The 21,915-nt window shown below is 59.0% G+C and overlaps 3 protein-coding genes across 6 annotated transcripts; all 3 read left to right on the top strand.

Moving 5' to 3' along the window:
• The first annotated feature begins 1,582 nt into the window (after nt 1–1,582).
• On the top strand, nt 1,583–8,685 carry GUK1 (guanylate kinase 1). 4 transcript variants are annotated; one of them, XM_058677508.1, is made up of 9 exons: nt 1,648–1,738; nt 4,492–4,695; nt 5,577–5,690; nt 5,957–5,998; nt 6,439–6,535; nt 7,554–7,692; nt 7,798–7,882; nt 8,174–8,259; nt 8,454–8,685. In XM_058677508.1, the coding sequence occupies exons 3-9, from the start codon at nt 5,579–5,581 to the stop codon at nt 8,487–8,489; spliced, it is 597 nt and encodes a 198-aa protein (XP_058533491.1). In that variant the 5' UTR covers nt 1,648–1,738; nt 4,492–4,695; nt 5,577–5,578; the 3' UTR covers nt 8,490–8,685. The 4 variants fall into 4 exon arrangements, with proteins under 4 accessions (XP_058533494.1, XP_004586394.1, XP_058533491.1 ...); XM_058677510.1 differs by lacking the exon at nt 1,648–1,738 and adding an exon at nt 3,795–3,899; XM_004586337.4 differs by lacking the exon at nt 4,492–4,695 and having other exon boundaries at nt 1,584–1,738.
• A 2,896-nt stretch (nt 8,686–11,581) lies between these two features.
• GJC2 (gap junction protein gamma 2) lies at nt 11,582–13,049 on the top strand. Its single transcript, XM_004586338.2, has one exon. The coding sequence runs from the start codon at nt 11,681–11,683 to the stop codon at nt 12,965–12,967; it is 1,287 nt and encodes a 428-aa protein (XP_004586395.2). The 5' UTR covers nt 11,582–11,680; the 3' UTR covers nt 12,968–13,049.
• A 995-nt stretch (nt 13,050–14,044) lies between these two features.
• On the top strand, nt 14,045–19,976 carry IBA57 (iron-sulfur cluster assembly factor IBA57). The gene is made up of 3 exons (XM_004586339.2): nt 14,045–14,731; nt 18,685–19,010; nt 19,082–19,976. Exons 1-3 carry the CDS (start codon nt 14,391–14,393, stop codon nt 19,471–19,473), a joined length of 1,059 nt encoding a protein of 352 aa, XP_004586396.2. The 5' UTR covers nt 14,045–14,390; the 3' UTR covers nt 19,474–19,976.
• The last annotated feature ends 1,939 nt before the right edge of the window (nt 19,977–21,915 follow it).

The following is a 21,915-nucleotide window of genomic DNA, read 5'->3' as shown; positions in this document are numbered from 1 at the left end:
CTGTCAGTGAATGCCAGAACAGGAGGTAGGAGAAGTCAGGTTGGACCAAGCACTCAACGGTGTGAGATCTATGACTTGGAGGTGATCTGATAAAGGAGCTTGGGGAACTCTCCTCTATCAGGACAACAGTCTCTGTTGGTGAATGCAAGAACTGAGGCTAGGAGCAGCCCAGACCAGGCTACAGTACCCATCTGCATATATGTGGGTCAGATCTGGGGGTAAGCTGGGCTGGGCAAGTTCATAGCTCTCACTGACAGATGTAAGAACCAGAACAGTATGGGGCAGGCTGGGTTAGGCCTCAACACAGCCAGTTCCATTAGGGCTGGGACGAGGGCTGAATTCACTAGGCTAGCCGACAGCACCTGCCAGCAGCATGAGCTGGAACTGGGGTCAGGCCAGGTTAGAGCCAGGCTATAGCACTCACTGGTGAATGTCAAGGTGAGGTGAGCCATGCCAGACTAGGTTGTACCACCCGCTAGTACACATAAGATCTGGACGGAGGGGGGTGCGTCCATCAGGGAAGCTGTGGGGCTCCCCTGCTGGGTCACTGTTTCTGTGTTTTTGCTGGTGAACATGGAAGACAGAACTTGGGGTGGACCAGGCTGAGGAGGGCTACAACACCGGTTGATCTGCATTGTGACTTGGGTTAGGGGGAGTCAGGCAGGCTAAATGACCATATCCACTGGGACATGCAGGCTGCTCTGTTTGGTCTTTGCTGTAGCATCAGCTGGTAAGTACTGGGACGGGGGAAAAGTCCTGTCAGGATAGACTGCAAAACCACCTGGAAAGTGCAAGATCCAGGGCTGGGAGTGGGCTGAGTAGGGAAACTGTGGGCCCCCCTCTGATGGGCTGGAGCTCCTACCAGTGAACATCAGAACTAGGGCTGGGGGCAAGCCTGGCTGGACAGGCAGTAGCACCCACTGGCATAAAAGTGTGGGCAGGACAGTGGGGTCCGGGCAGGGCGCAATGGCTCAGCAGCTAAAATCCTTGCCTTGTAAGTACTGGGATCCCATACGGGTGCCAGTTCTTGTCCCGGACACTCCAATTCCTATCCAGCTTCCTGCTTGTGGCCTGGACAGCAGTTGAGGCCGGCCCAAAGCCTTGGGACCCTGCACCGATATAGGAGACCTGGAAGAAGCTTCTGGCTTTGGATTGGTGCAGCTCCGGTCACTGCGGCCACCTGGGAGTGATCCAGAGGATGGCAGATATGTCTCTGACTCTGCCTTTCAAACAAACTGAATACAAATTAGAAATAAAGCACAGCACAAAATTGGTAAAACCATCCGACTAAACTAATTACTATAAATTAGAACTTCAACTTGCCAAATGGTGCCGTCAATACCTGCAAAGCTCTCATCCCATCATTCTCCACTACAAGATCACAAGCCACGTAAATTTTAGTCAAAACCTCCATCCTCCCTGGTCCCCTCAGGACGCCGGGAGCCCCGCCCCGGCCCCGGCCCTGGTCCCCGGTCCCCTCAGGACGCCCGGAGCCCCGCCTCGGTCCCCACCCCGCTCCCCGGTCCCCCGTCCCCGACCTGCCATGCTCCGGCCGCCGCCCACCGACGCGCGGGGACACGGGGAGGCCGACGGAGACGGCGCACAAGTGTGACGCGCCCTCGCGGGCAGGCGCGGCGCCCTGACGTGTCCTGGCGGGCGGAGGCCGTGGGACCGCTGATGCTGCGGCGCCCGCTGGCGGGGCTGGCGGCGGCCGCCCTGGGCCGGGCCCCTGTGGACGGTGAGTGCGGGCGCGGGCCGGCCTGGCTGCGGAGGCCGCGACGGGGCCCGTTCCGAAGGCGTCCTCCGCGGGCAGGCGGCACACGGAGGACGATGCCCGGGACTCGGCCTGGGAAGGTCCCGTGCGCTCCCCGCGGCGGCGCGGCCGGGCTTGGCTCCGGGCGCTGGAGCGCGTGCGGGGCGCGGGCCTGGGGAGCGGTGCGTGTCTGCGGCTCCCCGGCCGCCGAGTGGCCCAGCACCCGCCGTTGTCTGCGCCGGCGGAGAGCCGTGTTGCGGTGCTCTGAGGGGGAAAGGGGGTGTGCGTGTATCCCGGAAGCAGCGCCCTCGCTGACCTTGCCGCGCGGGTCCCCAGCTCTTTGCGCGTGGACCTTGTGCTGCGTCCCCGCTTCTCCGTGGTGGCCGGACCGCCCCTACCCCTAAGCTGGAAGGCGGAAGTCCACCGTTGAGGCCCTGTCGCAGCTGCCCCAGCGGTTCCCCAAGGCTGAGTGGTCCTTGAGCCCCCTGTGTTAGGGTTCATGTAGCTGCCGGCCGGGCCTTGCCTCAACTCCCCCCCCCCCCCCCGCCCTCCACTCTTTGCCTTTTCACAGTTGCTTAGCTTCCAGGGCAGTCAGGGTGGACAGGACCTTAAGCCTGGGGAGTGTGAGGGGCCGAGGAGGGCCGGCAGAGTGAAGCAGGCTTCATGCTTGCCTTTTGAAAGGCCTTCTCTGATTGTCACACCTGTGAGTGGACACACCTGCTGCTTCCTGCCTCCATGGGCTCTTCCTGACCTGTGGGGTCCGAGTGAGGTGTGGAGACTGGGGTCTGGAGGTGATGTACCATTTTGCAGCTCATCTCCCTGCTGAGGGCGTGTGGGCACTGGCGCTGATGCTGTGTGTGCATGTGTGTTCTGGGTGGGTTTGTGGTCACACACCATGGGTCCAGAGAATCTGGGGAACAAGTCGGGAAGTGTGAGTACAGCCATGTCAGGGGCCAGTCTGCACTCTCCTGGGCAGCAGGGAGCAGGGGTTGGCGTAGAACCCTGTCCAGTACCCAGGGTGCTGGTGAGAGGTGTGCCAGGGAGTGGCACGGCCGCGAGCCTTCACCCTTTGGCCTTGGGTTCTGGGGACCTTCGGGGGTGGGGAGAGGGATGAGCCAGCCTTGCCCTGATCCCCTCCTTGGTTCCTCCTCCTGGGACCCCCTCACGTGAGTTCTGTCTCAGCTTCTAGGTGGCCTGGCTTTCCCTGCTGCCCATATTGAGTTTAGGTTTTCCTTATACCCATGCTGAGGCCTTTCTGGGCAGGCATACATCTTGCACTCACCAGTCCTTGTGCCCTGCCCCCTGGGGTGCATGGAGGTCCTACTCTGTGGGCTGCATGAAGCACGGGCATGGGTTTGCTCTGAGAAGTGAACATACGCAGGCCTGTCCCCTGTCCTCACATCCTCACAGGCCCAGGACAAGGGAAGCCACCTTGGGCTGCAGACAGTGGGCAGAGGAGAGTTCCCTCAGGGATGTGGGGGATGGTGCAGAGGAACAGAGAATAGGGCAAGGTCATGGTGATGAACCCCACAAAGCACCCCAGTGTTCCTGCTGGAAAGAGGGGTTGGGGTGCCCCTCCATGGGGAGGCGTTGAGCTAGGAGGCAGAGTGATCAGAAGTGCCCCAGGAGTCCCCTGTGCTGACCACTGAAGCTGACAGGACTGAGAGCATGTCCCTCCCAGGGCCTGGTGGCATGAGCTGAAGACGGCCCAGAGCCTGGAGGCCACTGTATCAGACAGGTGACCCCAAGAAGGAGTCTGCACAACAGAACAGGGGGAGCAGAAGCCATGGAGCCTAGCACTGAGTCTGCTCAGGACCCTAGGCCCACCTCCCCATCTAGCATGTGGGGTCTCCTGTGTAACTTTCTGCAGTGTGGGGTCCCCCACCTCCCTATCCAGCACGTGGGGTCCCCTGTGTAGCTCTCTGCAGTGTGGGGTCCTGGGCACATACTCAGCTCCTATGATTCTTGTGTTCAGGTCTTGGTTCTCGTGAGTTTGCACAAGAAGCAGGAGTGTGCGCTGTTTCCCAGGAGGCTGCAGAGGCTTGAGAGCCTGCTTTACCTGAGAAGGGCCCAGGAGCTGTGGAAAGTCACACACTTACTACGGCTTGCTGATCCTTGCAAGGCTGTGGGGCCACTTAGCATTCTGGTCCGGAGGGGGGATGTGTGAGGTTGGGGGCTGGGGACACAGAGCAGGTGGGGATTGCAGGTGATGTATGGTTAAGGTTCTTGTGGGGGCAGCCTTGAGGCTGCAGGAACAGGGTACAGGACTCACTCGTGATTCTAGTAACATGGAGGAGTTCCCTTTTTAGAACATGGTCCTTGTCAGTGATTGTAACTGTATGTGTGGGTGTACACAGAACATGCAAATATGTGTGGTATGTGTATTGTGTGTGTACATCACATGGCTATGTGTGTCTGGTCATGTATAGTGTGTGGCATGTACATGCATTTGTGTATCCTATACATGTGTAGTTATGTGTGTGATCTATAGGTGCTTGCACATTTATGAAGGCATGTTGTGTGCTCACATGTGATCTACATATGAAGGCATATTACGGTCATATGCATGTGTGTCACACCCATGTTGTCTGCATGTCTGTACATGGGCACAAATGAACAATGGTGTATGCATTAGGTATACACTGTGTGCCTACACCTATATGTAGTATGTGCTTGTTACATGCATGTGTGTTGTGTGGTATGTCCACATGCAGGCCTGTGTGTCCACATGTCCTCAGGTACACTGTGGATCTCAGCATTGCTGTTTTGGTGTGATTACTGTGGTGGCCTACATTGGGGATTAAGAACACAGCCGGTACCCAGCTGGACAGCCACCTGGTCTGAGCAGCCAGTGTGAACATCCTGCAGCCATTGTGGCCCTCAGGTGGCTCTGTAGGTGTTGGTCCAGGTGGAGCCCTCCTGGATATCACCTGCCCAGACAGGTGTGGCAGTGTGTGTGCCTTAGTCCTCACTCTCCCTGGCTTGTCCGCTTGCTCCCCAAACCCAGACCCTGTCCCTCGCTGCATGCCTTGTTTGCTGCCATGGGCTGGGTGCCAGGTGCACGCCTCAAAGTCAAGGATGAATGGTGGCCTTTTCTGCACAGCAAGGGGGTGGGGCCAGCTTTGAGCAGGGATTGGGGGCCCAGTACTGGGGATTTGATGCACAGGGACGGGGCAGGGCAGACTGGCCAGGATTAGTCCTCAGCTCTTCATACAAAGCAACTGTCGCTGTGCCCCAGGCTTGACCACACCGGCTGCACCCTGCTGAGCAGGTGGGTGCCATCCCTGCTATAGAGGCGAGGGCCTGCCCGGGGGCAGGTGAAGGGCAGGAGGATACCAGCTGAGCCAGTGGTCATTGGGAGCAGTTCAGCCCTGGGATGACCTGGATCCTTGGGTTGGCACCTGCAGCAGTGTTTGAGCCCTATGCTGTGTCCATCTGCCTTTGGGGCAGCTGTGAGGGGAATTTTGACCTCCTTCCAGCCGCCTGTCCCAGGTGGGTTAGGACTTAGTGGACATTGACACAGCCCCATGGGCAATCCCAGGGAGAGGTGGGGTACAGGGTCAGGACCCCACAGCAGGGTCCATATGGGGAGGGTGTATGTGTCTCCCAGAGAGGGAAGGAGGTCTGTGTACAGGTCTGGGCCAGGGACACTTTGCTGAGGGGAAGGGATGGGGCACCACAGATTGGACTCTGGAGCTGCTTCTTAAGAGTTTCAGAGTGGCCTGAATGAGGGGACAGCTGTGCCAGGGTTGCACAGTACCCCCTCCACACACAACACACAGTAAGGGCTGGAGCGTGGTGAGGACAGAGCCCCCTCCCACAGGCATGTCAGGTCCCAGGCCTGTGGTGCTGAGCGGGCCATCGGGGGCTGGGAAGAGCACCCTGTTGAGGAGGCTGCTGCAGGAGCACAGTGGTGTCTTCGGCTTCAGTGTCTCCCGTGAGTACCTAGCGCAGGGCCACTCCTGCCCTGTGACCCCCTGTAGCCCCACCTCTCCCTGTGACCCCTTGCAGCCCCAACCCTGTGCATGCTGTTCACCCCTCCTCTTTGTCCCTGGGGGCTGTGTGCTCAGCCTGGCCCTTAGTTGCCCTGTCAGCACCAACTGGCTCCCACATTCTGGCCTCTGAGCCCCTCCTTCCTCAGGGCAGCTTGGGTTGGGGCTGCAGTGCTATGGGGTCCATGTGGGGTGATTGTTTTTCTCCTAGATACCACAAGGGACCCGCGGCCTGGCGAGGAGAATGGCAAAGGTCTGTGGGCTGTCAGGCACTGGCTGTCGGGATGGTGCGGGGAGGTACTGGCTGTCATGGGGTGGTGTGGGCTATCAGGCACTGGCTGTTGTGGGGAGGCACTAGGGGATCCTTGGGATCAGAAGGCTTCTGAGGCCCGCCTGTTGTTGCCTGTTCACTTGGGTGGGATCCCTGATTAGACCAGGCAGTCCCTAGCATGCATGTCCAGTAGGAGAGGCAGGACCTAGGACTGGTGATCCTGACCTGGTATCTGAGGTGGCCACCAGGAGCTGTTCCCACAGCAGGTGGCCTGACCTTGTGCCCTGCTCAGCACCTGTAGACTCTGCTGAGACCTGGTGGGTGGGCCCTGTTGCAGGGCCTGGGAGCAGCCCTGGGTTTGGGAAAGAGATGCATGAATATGTGCTGGGCCCAGTCACACATGGACACCTTTGCTCTGCCAGATTACTACTTTGTGACCAGGGAGGTGATGCAGCGCGACATTGCTGCCGGAGACTTCATTGAGCACGCTGAGTTCTCAGGGAACCTGTACGGGACAAGGTGGGCCAGACTTCCCCTTGGGCAGTGGTCACCAGGGTCCCCCCCCAACTGGGTTGGTGGCAGGTTCTTTCTTTTTTTTTTTTTTTTTTTTTTTTTTTTTACTATTATTTCTTTTTTTTTTTTTTATTGTATTGTTGTTGACAATCTTTACATAGTTAATTACAGTTAAAGGAAAAAGAAAAAAAGAAAAAAAAAAGAAAAAAGGAAAAAAAAGGTTCAGAGGGATAGGAAAGTGGGCAATGCCTTTATGTCCATATTGTTTCCATCCTGCATCTGAGGTAAAGGGGGACATTGAGGGAGAAGCCCCACCCGGTTTCCCGCCCACCCCAAGTCCCGGATGTGGGGCATGCTCCAAGATATGTGCCCAAGTGGTGTTAATAGTTCTCTAGTTATGAATTGCTGCGCGTTTCGCTCGATGAGGTCGTGGTGGCAGGTTCTTTCTAGGGTCACTAGCCAACCCCCCTTCTGAAAGCAGGGAGGGTGGCGGGGGCCTCTCCAGTGACCAGGGCGCCCTGGGAGTTGGGAAGGCAACAGGGGTCTCTCCAGGGTTACTAATCACCCCCCAAGCTGAGAGGGTTGCACAGGCTTCTCCAGGCCAGATCCTGTGCCCACCCCCTTGTCTTTCCAGCTATAGGTATGCGAGCCATACAGCAGCCTCCTTCTCTGACCTGGGCAATGAATTTCACTGGCCCTTCTCATGAGGGCCTCAGGGCCTCCCTGAGTCAGAGCTGCTGGATCCAGTCATGCCTCTGAAGACACTGTTCTAAGTTGTCATGGCACTGGGGGAACTGCATCTGACCCCCTGCTGCAGATGGCTGCAGATGTAGTGGGTAGGGTGGTCAGGGACAGGTGTCCCCAGGCTGCCCAAGATGCTCAGGCTGTGTAGGACCTGCTGGGGCTGACCCAGCTGCAGACCCCTGGCAGCCTTAGGTTGGCAGAATCAGGCAGTATGGTCCTGGGCAACCTCCTGCAAGGAGTGATTTGTGGCGTGTCCTGTACTCACCCTTCTTTCCCGCAGCAAGGCAGCCGTGCGGGCCGTGCAGGCCATGAACCGCATCTGCGTGCTGGACGTGGACCTGCAGGGCGTGCGCAACATCAAGAAGACTGATTTGCGGCCCATCTACATCTCTGTGCAGCCGCCCTCCCTGGACGTGCTGGTGGGACCTTTGGGGCAGTGGGGCGGTGGGACCACATGTACCAGGACTCATCCTGTAGGGTGGGAAGCGTCCGGGAAGCTGCTGACACTCAGACCTGTGTCTCAGGAACAGCGGCTCAGGCAACGCAACACTGAGACTGAGGAGAGCTTGGCGAAGCGGTTGGCTGCAGCCCGGGCCGACATGGACAGCAGTGAGTATCCCCGTCCTGGGGCCCCATGTCTCAGCCTCTGGAAGGTGGGGGCCAGGGTCTTACCCCATGTCAGCCAGGGCTCTGTGAGTCTGCCCCTTCACTGTCTCACAGTAATGGGTTTCCAGGAAGAAGGGGGGAACATGCATAAGGACTAGCTCCCTGGTGGCCTTGCCCGTGGCTGGGCCAGGAAAAGCTGACCTGTGTGGTGCAGTGACCTAGTCCAGTGGTCAGCTGCATAGTCAGGCAAGAGCTCTAGGGAGCAGGGTGGTTTACTGTGCCCTTTCCCTGCAGGCAAGGAGCCCGGCCTGTTTGATCTGGTCATCATCAACGACAACCTGGACAAGGCTTATGCAATCCTCAAGGAAGCACTCTCTGAGGTGTGCCCAGCCTCCCTGCTCTGCCCCTTGGGAGGTGCCAGGAGGGCCTGGGGCTTAGCCATGTCACCCATGTACCAGATGGTGGAAGTTGAGGCAGGGTTACTGCAACCTCTGGACCAGTAGGGAAAGAGGGCAAGCATCCCCTGCCCTTGTCAGTGTCCCAGCCACCTCTGAGTCCCTTCTTCTCTTGGCAGGAAATCAAGAAAGCTCAGGGACCTGACCATGCTTGAGGACCTGGCTGGATACCCAGGACCCACCCAGAACCAGGACAGGTGCCTGCTGCCTGCCTCTTGGCCTCCATGGCTGCAGGGCCCCAAGCGCCCACTGTCCCCTGTGCCCTGACTCTGCCCACTCCTGTCCCTCATCCCTGTCCTTCCCGCTGGAGCCGGGGCTGACACCCAATAAAGGAACCAATGGTTGGGTTAATGTCTGCTGCAAGTGGACATGGCCCCAGGTTGGGGGCTGTCTCCTGAGCTGAGCTGGGGCTGCTCTCCGTGCTGGTTATTATGATGCTGGTCTACCAGTCATCCAGTGCTTGCTGACTGCTCCCAGCTGCCAGTGTCTGCAACAGGCAGCCAGTCAGCAGCCAGACCTTTAGGGCATGTCTTGACCAGTAAGATGGGCTGGGAGCACATGGTGACCCCCGGGCAGAGATAGTCCCTGGTGCCATGTCTGCTTCCTGATCCTGAACCAGGGGTGCCCATTGACAACAGGGGAAAGTGTCCAACTCCCAGGCCTGAGTTTCCTAGAGAGGCTGGCTGTTCCTGGCTGGGGTCATGCCATGCTTCTCGACCCTGAGATCCAGAGCTCTGAGGCTGGGGCTTCCCAAGGAGCCACGCCTGTTTCCCCACTTCCACCCCTGCAGCCTGTCCCAACTGGGGCTGGGGTGTTCATTGTCATTCAGCCCCAGGGCAGCTGCAGCCCTGGTGCACAAGCAAGGCTACTCCCAGGATGAAGGGGGCAGGCAAGGAGCCTCAACAGAAATGGCCAGGCCATGGAGTTCTGTGTGCATCCAGACCCCCAAGTGCATTTTGGTTTGTAGGGAGGGCAGGCTTGGACAGAGAGCCCTGAGGTGAGGAGGAAGACAGCCAGCCTGGACTGTGGGGAGAAGTTGTGGCTCTAGGCTGCCACCTGGAGGCCTGGACAAGTGCAGGCCAGGACCCCCCTACTGCCTGGGTTGGCATCATTCAGCTCTGCTGGCCAGCTCCCACAGAGACAATAAGGGATTCAGACTGGGGGGAACAATGGGGCCCTTGAAGGCCCCTCCCTCTCCCCCATTGTGCTTGGTGGTGAGAGGTGGCCCCAGCCCGGCCACACTCCTGTAGGAAGGACCAGCTTGCGGCTAGCAGGTGGACTAGCTCGGGAAGTCTCACATTTTCTGGCTTGGAGAAGGTAGGGCATCACCCAGGACCCCCTCAAACACTGGGGTGGGAGTGATCCCCCTCAGCTCCCCAGGGGGAACTGCTGGGGTGGGGGCGTCTTCTGTGGCTACTGTCTAGGGTTGCTCAGGGACAGTAGGTGACTGGAAAGACCCGTGACCAGCAGTAGGACTGGCCAGGGAACCCTGGCCAGCTGCAGTGTGTGTAGAGGTAGGGGAGAAGCAAGCTTCCCTGTACAGCCCCACTGCACCCCAACCCCCCTGGTTCCTTATCTTCCTGCTGGAACCAAGTGGGGAGCTGAGCAGACCCTCCTGCTGCCATGGAGCTTCCCCAGGGCACTGCAGGCTGGTGGGGTGCAGGGAGGAACCACTATGGACAGGGACAAGGGGCAGTGCTGCTCTGGGGAATAGGACTTGGCCCTGGCTGCTGCACAGGGAGGTCTTGGTCAGCACAGGCCATGGGCTACACCGGAGTGGGTTTAAGTGGATGTGGTCCCTTGGCTGACGGTGGGGCAGGAGAGAGTGAGGGTCCCTCTGTGAATTAAGAACCAGTGCCCTGTATTGGGCAGTGGAGAGTCTGAGACCCTGGTGCCTGTAAGCATAATGTACAGAGCTCAGAGGAAGCCATGTACTCCCCAGCCCCCTTCTGCCTATACCTGCTGTGTCCAAGGCTCCATTTTCAAAGGGTAGGGCTGATGAGCTCAGGGTCTCCCCACAGTAGCCACACACAGTCCCAGCCTGAAGGAGCTGTCCAAGCTGTGGTGATGGTCCACTCCCAGCTTGTTCACCTCCATCCTCTGGCAGCAGAGGGCTGCCCACTGAAGGTGGCCCCTCAGAAGCACTTACATGCTCCACCACGTGCAGCTCTGGTGAGCCCTGTAGGTAGCCATGAGTTCCTGGGTCCAGACACCCCTGCTCCAGATCCTGGATCCCTCAGTGCGTCAGGGTCCTCCCGATCACTTGTTCCCTTGCGCTGGGATTCACTGACCAGGAGCTGGTGAGTGAGGGGAACCACCAAGGGGAGGGACTTGGCCCCTAGACCTAGAAGTTTGTGGTTACAAGCCCCTGTGAGCATGCAGATACGTGTATCTGTGTAGATGTGAGGTGGGTACCCCACTTGCAAGGCTTGAGGGTGGCACCAGTGGCTGAGGCAGATGGGTGCTATAGTATGGCCACATGCTCAGGTCTCCGAGTGGACATGGCAGAGAGGGGCCTGCCTAGGCCTGAGGTTGGGTCCTCTGGTTGGAGGCTACACACCTTCCATGGGGGCAGGTACTCCCAGGGAGATGGCAGAGAGACTGACTGGGGGGTGCTGGGTTCTGGGGCCAGAGATGTCTTCTGCAGGGATTGCACTCTGTTCCACACTGAGACCTGGTGGGTGGCAGACCTGGGGAGGTGCTTGGCATACACCTTGGCTGCTCTTGGTTTGTGTCTCCACATGAAGGGCAGGGACTGCCCTGGGGAGAAGGGTTCCCTCTGGGTGTCCTGAGCACAGGGTGTGTCCCTGTTTGTTCCCTGCCCTGGGAGGTAGGGTCTGTGATCCATCAGCTGTGGCCAAGAGTGCGAGGTCTGGGGTGGTCCCTAGTTCTCCAGTCCCCCTCTCCCTGCCCTTGTACAGACCCAGGGCCGGCTGGGCAGCTGGTGGGAGGCTGGCCTGGCACAGGCCTTCATGACAGCAGAGACCCAAGTGGGAGGGGGCCCTATAGACCCCCAGCTCTGCCCACCCTGCCTCCCTCCCCGCTGCATAGCTCATTTCTCATGTGTGCCCTGACCATGGTGAGACCCCTATTCCCTCACCTAGATCCCAGAGTGCATCTCTGCTCCATCCACAGCCCATCCTTCAGCCCCTTCCCTGCATGACCCTGACAACATGCCGGCTGGGTGACACACTTGGCTCTCTTGGGGAGGCCCTTGGGGGGGTTACCGGCAGGGTGGGGGCCTGGTAGAAGGTGGCCAGGGAAACAAGTTAAGCCTCTAGCCCCCAAGCAGGCGCCTGTAACTGACCACTGCCTGGCCGCAGGTCCCGCCCACCAGCCTGCCCCTATGACCAACATGAGCTGGGGCTTCCTGACACGGCTGCTGGAAGAGATCCACAACCATTCCACCTTCGTGGGCAAGGTCTGGCTCACGGTGTTGGTGGTCTTCCGCATAGTGCTCACGGCCGTGGGCGGTGAATCCATCTACTCAGACGAGCAGGCAAAGTTCACCTGCAACACCCGGCAGCCTGGCTGCGACAATGTCTGCTACGACGCCTTTGCGCCGCTGTCGCACGTGCGCTTCTGGGTTTTCCAGATTGTGGCTATCTCCACGCCTTCCGTACTGTACCTGGGCTACGCTGTGCATCACCTGGCGCGCATCTCCGAGCAGGAGCGGAGGCGTGCTTTGCGCCGCCGAGCTGGGGCCCGGCGCTTGTCTCGTGCGCACCTGCCACCAGCACCTCCTGGCTGGCCTGAGCCTGCCGAACTGGGCGAAGAGGAACCCATGCTGGGCCTGGGTGAGGACGCAGAGGATGAGCCAGGAGTGCCCGAGGACCCTGCAGAGTGTGCTGAGGAGGAGCGTGCGGGAGAAGCAGCCGCCAAGGGGACGGGCGGGGGCAGAGAAGTAGCAACCCTGGGCCCCGCGGCACAGCACGACGGGCGGAGGCGCATCCAGCGTGAGGGCCTGATGCGCGTTTACGTGGTGCAGCTGGTGGTCAGGGCGGCCCTTGAAGTGGCCTTCCTTGTGGGCCAGTACTTGTTGTATGGTTTTGAGGTGCGGCCTTTCTTTGCCTGCAGCCGCCAACCATGCCCCCATGTTGTGGACTGCTTTGTGTCGCGCCCCACCGAGAAAACCGTCTTCCTGTTGGTCATGTATGTGGTCAGCTGCCTGTGCTTGTTGCTGAACCTGTGTGAGATGGCGCACCTGGGCCTGGGAAGCGCGCAGGATGCCGTGCGCGGCCCACAGATCCCAGGCACTGGGCCTGCACCTCGCCCAGTGCCCTGTGCCTTCCCTGCCACGGGTTTGGCCTGCCCCCCTGACTACAGCCTGGTCGTGCGGGCAGCGGCGCGCACACACGACCAGAACCTGGCCAACCTGGCCCTGCAGGCGCTGCGTGACGGGGCGACAGCCGCTGAGCAGGAGAGTCCGCCCTGCTCTGGGTTTCCCGCTGTCCCCGGGCTGTCCCCCAGGGCCGGGGTGCCAGCTTCTGGGACCGGAAGCGCCATGTCTGGGGGCACTGTGGGAGAGCCGGGCCGTGCTGGGCCGCTAGAGCGCTTGGGTGCCAAGCCCAGGGCTGCCTCCGACAAGGGCAGTGCTGGCAGCAGGGATGGAAAGACCACCGTTTGGATTTGAACTCGCCTGTGGTGGTTCAGTGGACAACTGCTGCTCCTCAGCTTCAGACGGCAGGGGACAGGAAAGGGCCGAGTTCCTGTGGCAGTCCTGGCTTGCTGGGATGAGAATGGGAGCCACGAAGGGTTGTCAGCTCTGGTCTGTGGTGGTGAGGGGTGGGGGCAGTGGGGCAGGGCCTGACCCTCCTTTCAGTGCCCTCGCCGTCCAGCCTGAGTCTCCTCCTGTCTGCCCCCAGGGAGTACAGAGCCCCCTTCCCAGGCCCTACTCTGGTTCCTGCCAAGAACCAGCTCTTCTTGGCAGGAAGCTGAAATCCAAGAGCACCAGGGGTAGGGAGAGGCCCTTGCACCCCTTCCTGCACTGCACCTCACTATGGGTTCCTAGCTGACTGGGTGGGGTGGGGTGGGCAGTACAGCCTCTCCTCTGGCCTGTCCTCTGCCTCTTGGCCTAGGCCACTGGCAGAGGGCTGGGGTTTCACCCACGCTATAGGAAAGGGACTCCTGGGTTACTTAAACCATAGGTTGCGTGCTGAACAGGCACAGTGAAATAAAGGCCACTTCAGTTTACAGCCAAGTGTGTGTTTGCATGCGCATCTTGGAATGCATTGCACCGTACACGCACTTATGTCCTGCATGGGTGTCTGGGAGCATGCACGGCACTCTCACCCAGGATGGGGGCCGTTTTAATACCCAGAGATGCATGGTGTTCCAGGTGCCAGCAGTGGCAGCTGCTGCGACAGCCAATGAAGGTAGCCATGGGGGACTTCTGCACTGCTCCATGTGGACACGGAACCGTGTGCCAGCTTGGGTCATTCCTCTGGTTATACACGGTGGGTCCCTGCCCTGGTGACGTCACCTAACCTTGATCACCTCCACATCCTACAACCTCAGGCACGTAGAGACTGATGTTCCCAGACAGCGGGCGAATTTGGAGACATCTTGGAGTGAGCCCAGGCTTTACTCTAAGTCTGCGTGTTATCAGTCGCCCGCTGCTCCCTCCCCCAGACACCCCAATTTTCAAAAGGGGCCCCTCACTCAGAGCCGGGGCTCATGTGTGCTTCTTGAGGAAAAACGTTCCTAAGAGTGAGGGGTCACGCGTTTGTGGGCACTGCCACCCAGTGGGGGCCCTACACACAAGATCACACCGCAGGTGAGCATATGCTGAGTCGGTACGCGTCTCGGAGATGGCTAAAGTGAATCCACGGGACATGCGTTCGACGATCACGGCAGACACTACGTGGGCAAACCAGCCTGGTGTGAACACCGGCGCCCGCCGCCTGACGGGGCGGGGCGAGCGCGCTGATGGGCAGGCCGCGGCTCGCGCCTTTCGCTAGCTCCGCCCCCACGCCTATCGTGCGCGCCAATGCCGTGGGCCGCCGCCAGGGGCCGCTGTGGCGCCCGCGCGGCCCGCCGCCTCACTCCTGTCTAAAATGGCGGCGGCCACGCTACTTCGGGGCGCTGCTCCCGGACTCGGCTTGCCGGCTGGGCGGTGGAGGCTCCCCGTGGTCCTGAGGCGCCGCTGGGCTTACGGCTCTGATCGTCCCAGCGGCGGCCCAGCCAAAGACACCACTTGGACTTGCTTCCCGTTGGAGGAGCGCGCCCTGCTGCGCGTGCACGGCCCAGACGCGGCACCCTTCCTGCTGGGATTGCTGACCAATGAGCTGCCGCTTCCGGATCTCGCGGAAGGTGTGACTCATCCTGCTGTCCGCTCGGTCTACGCCCACTTCCTGAACGTCCAGGGCCGGACGCTCTACGACGTCATCTTGTACGGGTGAGCGTCAGAAGCGGCGCGGGAGGGGACGGCGGGCTGGGATAGACGCCTGAGGCGCGGTGGGCGGGGCGTCGGGCGGGCACTGGAGGCGGGGTGGGCGGGGCGTGGAGGGGGCACTGGAGGCGCGGTGGGCGGGGCGGGGGAGCGGTGTGGGCGGGGCGGGGATGGACGCCTGCGGCACGGTAGGCGGGGCGTGGAGCGCGGTGGGCGGGGCGGGGCCCTCGGTGGGCGGGTCGGGGAGTGGTGGGCGGGTCGGGGAGTGGTGGGCGGGTCGGGGAGTGGTGGGCGGGTCGGGGAGAGTTCCCCAAGTGGTCGCGGGCTGGAGGATTGTTACTCTGGAGCGAGCTGGGCGGCCCAGGTGGACGAGTTCCGAGTGGTGTCATGGCCTGGCAGGGGCGTCTGTTTGCTGTCCGAGCGAAATTCTAGGTGGGTTCTCAAGCACAGAGTTCTTGGGAGTCGCAGTTGCTGTGGAACCCGGGGTATTCTCTCCTCCCACCCCGCAGAGTCCCAGAATGGCGCCGGTGGGATGTGAGTGAGCTTGTCCCTCGGTAGCTGCACCTTGTAGGGCCTGCCTGCAGACAGGACCACACCTGAGGTGATCCGAGGCCAGGTGGCTGCAGTCAGCCTGTGTGCATAGAACCTCATGTCACCGGGCTGTGTGTGCTTGCTGGCTGGGGTGTGATGCTTTTCTAGCCTTTGTCTACCCAAGCAGCACCTGGTCTTTTGCCATGTGGGTGTGAGGCTCCCCTGCCTGCTCCTGCTCACTCACCAAGGTTTCTGTAGCCAGGGGACGTTTACTTCTGATGCCTCCTTTGTCCAGCGATCCCTGCCAAAGGCCTGATGGGATGGCACCTGCTAAGTGCCAGAGGATGCAAAGGCTGCCCCCCATCCCCCACTAGTTTTCTCTGCCCCGGCTGGGGTGAGGTGCAGGCAGGGGCAGCATGGCAGGGCTCTCCGGGAGCACTCTGCCCGTGTCTGTGGTGTGTTTTGTGTGTATGTCCCTTCTATGCCCTTCTCAAGTATTTTGTTTTCTTGTCCCAATTTTGGATCTTGGAGTCACCTTTTCCTCATAGTGCTGGCTCTTGTCTCTGAGAGGAACCCATAGCCTTTTGGTGGCCTTTTTTTTTTTTTTTTTTGGTAAAGATTTTTGGAGTCTTTTACTTACTTTTACTGGAAAGCCAGTTTTATGGAGAAAAAGAGAGACAAACAGAAAGATTTTTGATTTGCTGGTCTTAAATGGCCACAACGGCCAGAGCTGAGCCTATAGGAAGCCAGGAGTATCTTCCAGGTCTCCCATGTGGGTGAAGGTCCTAAGATGTTGGGTCATTCACTGCTTTCCCAGATCATAAGCAGGAAGCTAGATGGAAAGCATGCTCCAATGTGGGACATGAACCAGCCTCCATATAGGATCCTGGTGCTTACAAGGTGACTATCAGCCACTAAGCCATTGCACTGGGGTCTTTGTGGCTGTCTTTTTTTTTTTAAAGATGTATTTATTTTTATTGGAAAGTGACCGCAACAGCTGAAACTGCGCTGATCTGAAGCTAGGACTCTAGATCCTCTTCCAGGTTTCCCACATGGGTGCAGGGTCCCAAGGCTTTGGGCTGTCCTCGACTGCTTTCCCAGGCCACAAGCAGGGAGCTGGATGGGAGGTAGAGCAGCTGGCACACAAACTATTGCCCATGTGGGATCCTGGCTTGCGCAAGCCAAGGATTTAGCCACTAGGTTATCATACCAGGCCGACTCTGCCTTCCAAATTAGTAAACAAGTAAATAAGTAAGTCTCTAAGTGTGGATGAACCCACAATGCCCACTGCTGTTGCTGGCATCCCTGCAGCTCAGCAGAGGTCCCTCTGGGGTTGGATTCTGTGGGTCTGGAGGAGCCTGTGTGGCTTGTGTCCACCCTCACTGTGTCAGAACAGCTGCTGCCCTGCAAGTCCCCTCCATGGCTCACCTCTCTGGGTCCCAGCATTGTCCTTTCTAATCGTCTGTCCATCACAGCTCAAGGCTCTCTCCCAACACTGAGCAGTGCTGTGTCCACCTCCTGAAGGACATTGAGTGGACTTCACATTTCGGCCATTTGAATGAAACTGCTGTAGGTGCCGTGTGGCTTTGGTGAAGATGCAGACACAACCTCCTTTGGTGTGAGGTTGGGTCGTCAGGGAAGAGTCTGTTCAGCTCTTCCTTAAGCTGGCTATGCCAACTGCTTTCTCACCACAGGCTGTGTTGGCGTTTGAGTCTCAACTGTTCTGCTGGATTCAGAGTGTCTTCTCGTCTGTGGCCTGCTTGGAGCTATGCAGTTGTGGCATGCATCCATGACAGTCACATTGGGTCTGGGTGACCACATCCACCCCTAATGGTCACTCTGGGGTCTGGGAAACCATGTCCACCCCCGACAGTCACACTGGGGTCTGGGCGACACTTTGAGCCCTGATGGTCACTCTGGGGTCTAGGTGACCATGTCAGCCCCCAGTGGTCACGCTGGGATCCAGGTGCCATGTTGATCCCAACGGTCACTATGGGGTCTGGACAATTATGTTGACTCATGACCGTCATTCTGAGGTCTAGGCGACTATGTCGACCCCAGCGGTCATTCTGGAGTCTGGGCGACCATATTGCCCCCCGATGGTTACTCTGGTCCCCCAATGGTGACAGTCTGGGGTCTGGGTGACAGTTCTGGGCTGTATTTCTGTTGTTAAGCCCATGCAGCTGCTTTCCCTCTCTGTATCTGTGACTTCAGGCACATGCTAGCACTCAATGTGGTACCCTCAGGGCCATCCAGCTGTCTGTCATTGTCCTTTCTCTTGCTGAGTGACTTTAGCACCATAGGCTGTGTCCCCAGTCTTAGGTGTGAGACTGAGGGGTCTGAGATATGGGCTTCTTGCTGTGAGTCCTGGGGGTCCCTGGCTATGATCTGAGTGCAGGTGGCTCCCTCGGCCCTCTTCATAGGTACCTACTTGAAAGGCAGCAGCAGAGATAAGATCTGTTTGTTGGTTGACATCCCAAATGCCTGCAATAGTCATGGCTGGACATGCTGAAGCTAAGTCCTGGGGCCAGCATCCTGTGCCTCCCAGACACACTAACAGGAAGCTAGATCAGCATGGAGTCGCTGGGATTCAAACCAGGCACTGCCGTAGGGGATGTGGGTGGCAATCTGCTCCCACCTTGTGAAACCATTGGTGTTGTCCCTCTCGGTATCTTACCTAGTTTTGGTCGCTCCTCAGAGGACTGCCCTAGGTAGCAGAGTTGGACTGAGTGGTCACTCCTCATTGCAGATGCCTGGGGAGCCCTTTCCCGTGTAGCAGGCATGCCTCTGTGTGTCTGCCTCTGGCCACGGAGAATGTGTGTCAGTGTGCCCCTGTAAGTTCACCTTCTGGCCACAGAGGACAAAGCTGTCTGCTGTGGACTTCGCTGTGCAGCAGTGGGTGCTGTTCCATTTTGGGTCTGGAGACCCTATGCGCTCACTACCCATTCACACAGTGACTTCACACCTCATTTCCTAGGCAACCAATAGTGGTTCTCATGCTGCCCCATGGTCTTGGGTACTAACTTCGCTCTACACTTGCCTGGCAGAGGCAGTTGCCCTGTGACCCATCTTTGGGAAGTGGGAAGCCCTGGCCTGTGAGTTCCCACTGTGTGCCTACAGCTGCTGAGGGGGCTTGCAGCCCCCTCCTTCGTGGGGATGTGCTGGTAGGAAGGGCATGGACATCCCAGGGAATGTGGGCCTTGAGGGGGGCCTGACATATATGGGTGTGCTCCGGAGGATAGCCAGTGTGAGCTGTGCGTGAGCTGTCTCGGTGCGGCCCCTTGTCTGCTTGTTGGCTCAGAGCAGGTGCCCATCTGGGTTTTGGGGATGCAAGTGCATCTGGTGAGGGCAGGGCTGTGCATGCATGCACTCTGGCAGTGCAGCCCCCTCACCACCTGTCCCCACAGCCCCTGCCTTTTTCTCCACAGGCTGCCATCGCCACCTGCTTTCCTCCTGGAGTGTGACCGCCCTGTGTTAAGTGAACTGCAGGAGCACCTGCTACGCTACAGGGTCCGGCGGAAGGTCACAGTTGAACTGTTCACCGAGCTGTGTGTATGGGCAGTGCTGCCCAGCTCCCCTGAGGCTGGTGATGTGCTGCTGCCCAAGGAGGCTGGGACTCCCACCATCCTCACCCCGGATCCCCGGACCATACGCATGGGCTGGCGGCTCCTCACCTGTGACATGGCTCCATCTCTACTGCCTGGTGGTCACCTTGGGGCCCTCCGGGAATATCACCGGCACCGGTACCTGCAAGGTAGGGGCAGGCCAGGCAGGCGAGCTGTGCCCGGCTATGCCAGATGTGCTTACTTCTGCTTGTTCCCACAGGTATTCCTGAGGGCATCCGTGACCTGCCCCCGGGCATGGCCCTGCCCCTGGAGTCCAACCTTGCCTTCATGAATGGCGTCAGCTTCACCAAGGGCTGCTACGTGGGCCAGGAGCTGACTGCCCGCACCCACCACACTGGCGTCATCCGCAAGCGTCTCTTCCCTGTGCGGCTATCGGGCCGGCTGCCTGCTAGTGGCCTGGTCCCTGGCTCCGTTGTGTTGACTGCAACGGGACAGCCAGCGGGCAAGTTCAGGGCAGGCCTGGAGGATGTGGGGCTGGCTCTGCTTTGGTCAGAGCGTATCAGTGGCCCTCTGCATGTTCCCACCACTGAGAGCTGCTCAGTGGCTCTTACTGCAGCGGTGCCAGACTGGTGGCCTGTGGCAGCAAAGTGAGTCTGATTCTGCTGGGACCTACCATGCTGGTGAATATCAACCAGGGCTCGAGCCCTGTTGGCCTGCCATGTATGGGCAGCAGGAGCTCCCCTGGGGATGGCAGATGCTGGAATGCATTGAAGTTACCCAGGCCCCTGTTGGGACTGACTCTGGTGTGGATGAACTGTGACTAGGCAACCCTGCTTGACTGGGTTGGAGGCTGGTTGCAGAGCCGGCCCTGGCTGGGGTTTCTGCTGTGCTTGGGCAGTGCTCTGTGGGGTAGGCCAGGCCATGGAGGCCTATAGAGGGGCACCCTCTGGGGAGGACTGGGGCTGTGTTTCTAGTGCACCTGTGCCCTGAAGCCTTGCTTTGGGGCTCTGCAGCTGCCGGGGTAGGGGGCACTCCTGGGGAAGGGCTTTCTGGTGAATGACCTGTGGTCTCTCTGTGGAGGGGGAGGAGCTTGCCTTCCTGGGTGGGTGGGAGGCTCACCTTGACCTTGAGTGGATATTAAAGTGTGGCCTTGCAGCTTTGGAAATTGCTTCATTGTGGACCAGGTTGCCAGGCTGTACACATCAGGTTAAGTAGACCTGCTGTGCTATGGATGGACCCCAGCCCTGGGATGCACGTTGCAGGAGACTGCACAGGCCTGCTAGTGTCTGGATGAGCTGGGGACCCCCTGCAAGGACTATAGTCCTGAAAGTGGTAGGGTTGGACTGTGAGCTAAAACTGCCTTTGCCAGGGGTGAGGGTCCCAGTGAGGTGGGCCCAGTGAGGTGATGCAGCCTCTCTTAAGATGTGTAGACAGCAGGGCAGTGCTGATCCTGCTGGCCAGCACTGGAAACAGCATTACACTGAGCAGCAGCCGGGGTGTAGGGCTGGCAGTGCTGGGCGGGGGCTGCCCTCTCCCATGGACTGGGTTGTGCACATGGCATCTTCTGATGGGCATGGCTGGGGCTGGGCTCTGCCTGCAGTGGCTGTTGCCTGAGCAGGTGTTGCTCGCTACCATTTCTAGCCTGCTGGCCGCTGCTCTGGAACTGACCAGGACACAGCTGACCAGGATCCAAACCAGTTTCTCCTTCTCAGGTTGCGATCAGGCATGTGCCCCATCTGTGTGAAGTGGGGGTGCGGGTATCCCAGTGCCTTCTGCCTATGGGTCTTGGGTGAAGTCCATACTGAGCTTCTGTCTGTTCCTGGAGCCACCACAGGGCCTCTTGGATGGCCTGTTGGGTGTGTCCAGTGTCAGCCAGGAAGGAAGGCGCAGGCTGTTTATTTTAATCAGAGTGACCTCAAGGCAAGGTAGTTTGACTATTGTGTGTCCCCCGTGTGCCCTCAGGGCTCACCAGGTGACTCCAAGCTGGCTCTGTCTGGGGCCGCCCCACAGACCTGATGGGTTGGAAGCAGTGTGGTTCCTGGGAGGTTCTGATGAATGGGTAGTCAGAGTCTAGCAGAACAGGTGTTGCTGTGACACATTCCACCTCGTTCTCAGGTTACCTGCTCTCAGGACTAGCCAGGCAGGCTCAGCCATGAGAAGACATAGTGGAGCAGGAGCAGCTGGACCCTGGATCTGGCCTGTGGGGGTGATTGTAGGGGAGGTGGCCAGGACAGGTGAACAGCTTTAGATAGTTGCCTAGGTCGTTGCTTGGCTCTGCACAGGCCAAATGGAAGACTGGGCCTGGGTTTGCATAGTAAGTCGCGTCCCCACTGGGCCTGCCCAAGAGGAGGCCTTCTCTTCTCTGCCGGGAAAGGTTTATGAGATGTCAAGACATTGTAATACATGGGAAAAAATGGAAGCCCGTGTGTGGCACAATATCAAGAGCCCAGGGGAAGGCAGTGCAGCCAGACTCACTGACTGTTGGGGTGTTAGACACGTTTGCAGGAGTGAGATAAGGCACTGGAGCATGAAGGGGGGATGGGTGGCTGCTCCTCAAGGCAGGATACAGCAGCAGCCTTGTCACATGTCTCAGAGCAGGTGAGAGGAGTTCCCATTGAGAAGTGTTGAAGTTCAAGTAGGGAGCTCTGCCATCTGCTGGCTCACTGTTAAGTGCCTTCTGCAGTCAGGACTGGACTAGGTTGACTGCAGAGACTGGAGCCTTCCTCTGGGCCCCTGCTGACTGACAGGGGCCCAGGTACTGCCTCCAAGTCTACTAGCTGGGAACCGGAGCTGGGCTTCAGGTCCACATTCGCTGATGCTGGTCCCTTGAAGAGCAGACCTCTGGGTTTCACAACAGCAGGTGAGGTGATGGATGTTACACCTGAATAACATAGTATGTGCCATTTTATTGTTAGTTTTAAAAAAAAGTTAGACTCTTTAGGGCCTGGCACAGTAGCCTAGCAGCTTAAGTTCTCACCTTGCACGTGCCCAGATTTCATGTGGGCACCAGTTCTAATCCCGGCAGCCCTGCTTCCCATCCATATCGCTGCTTGTGGCTTGGGAAAGCAGTCCAGGATGGCCCAATGCTTTGGG

This window comes from Ochotona princeps, chromosome 19 (genome assembly GCF_030435755.1).
Source record: "Ochotona princeps isolate mOchPri1 chromosome 19, mOchPri1.hap1, whole genome shotgun sequence".
In the NCBI taxonomy this organism is placed as follows: Eukaryota; Metazoa; Chordata; class Mammalia; order Lagomorpha; family Ochotonidae; genus Ochotona; species Ochotona princeps.
The sequence above is the reverse complement of the archived record's forward strand: the minus strand, read 5'-3'. Positions and strand labels throughout refer to the sequence as shown.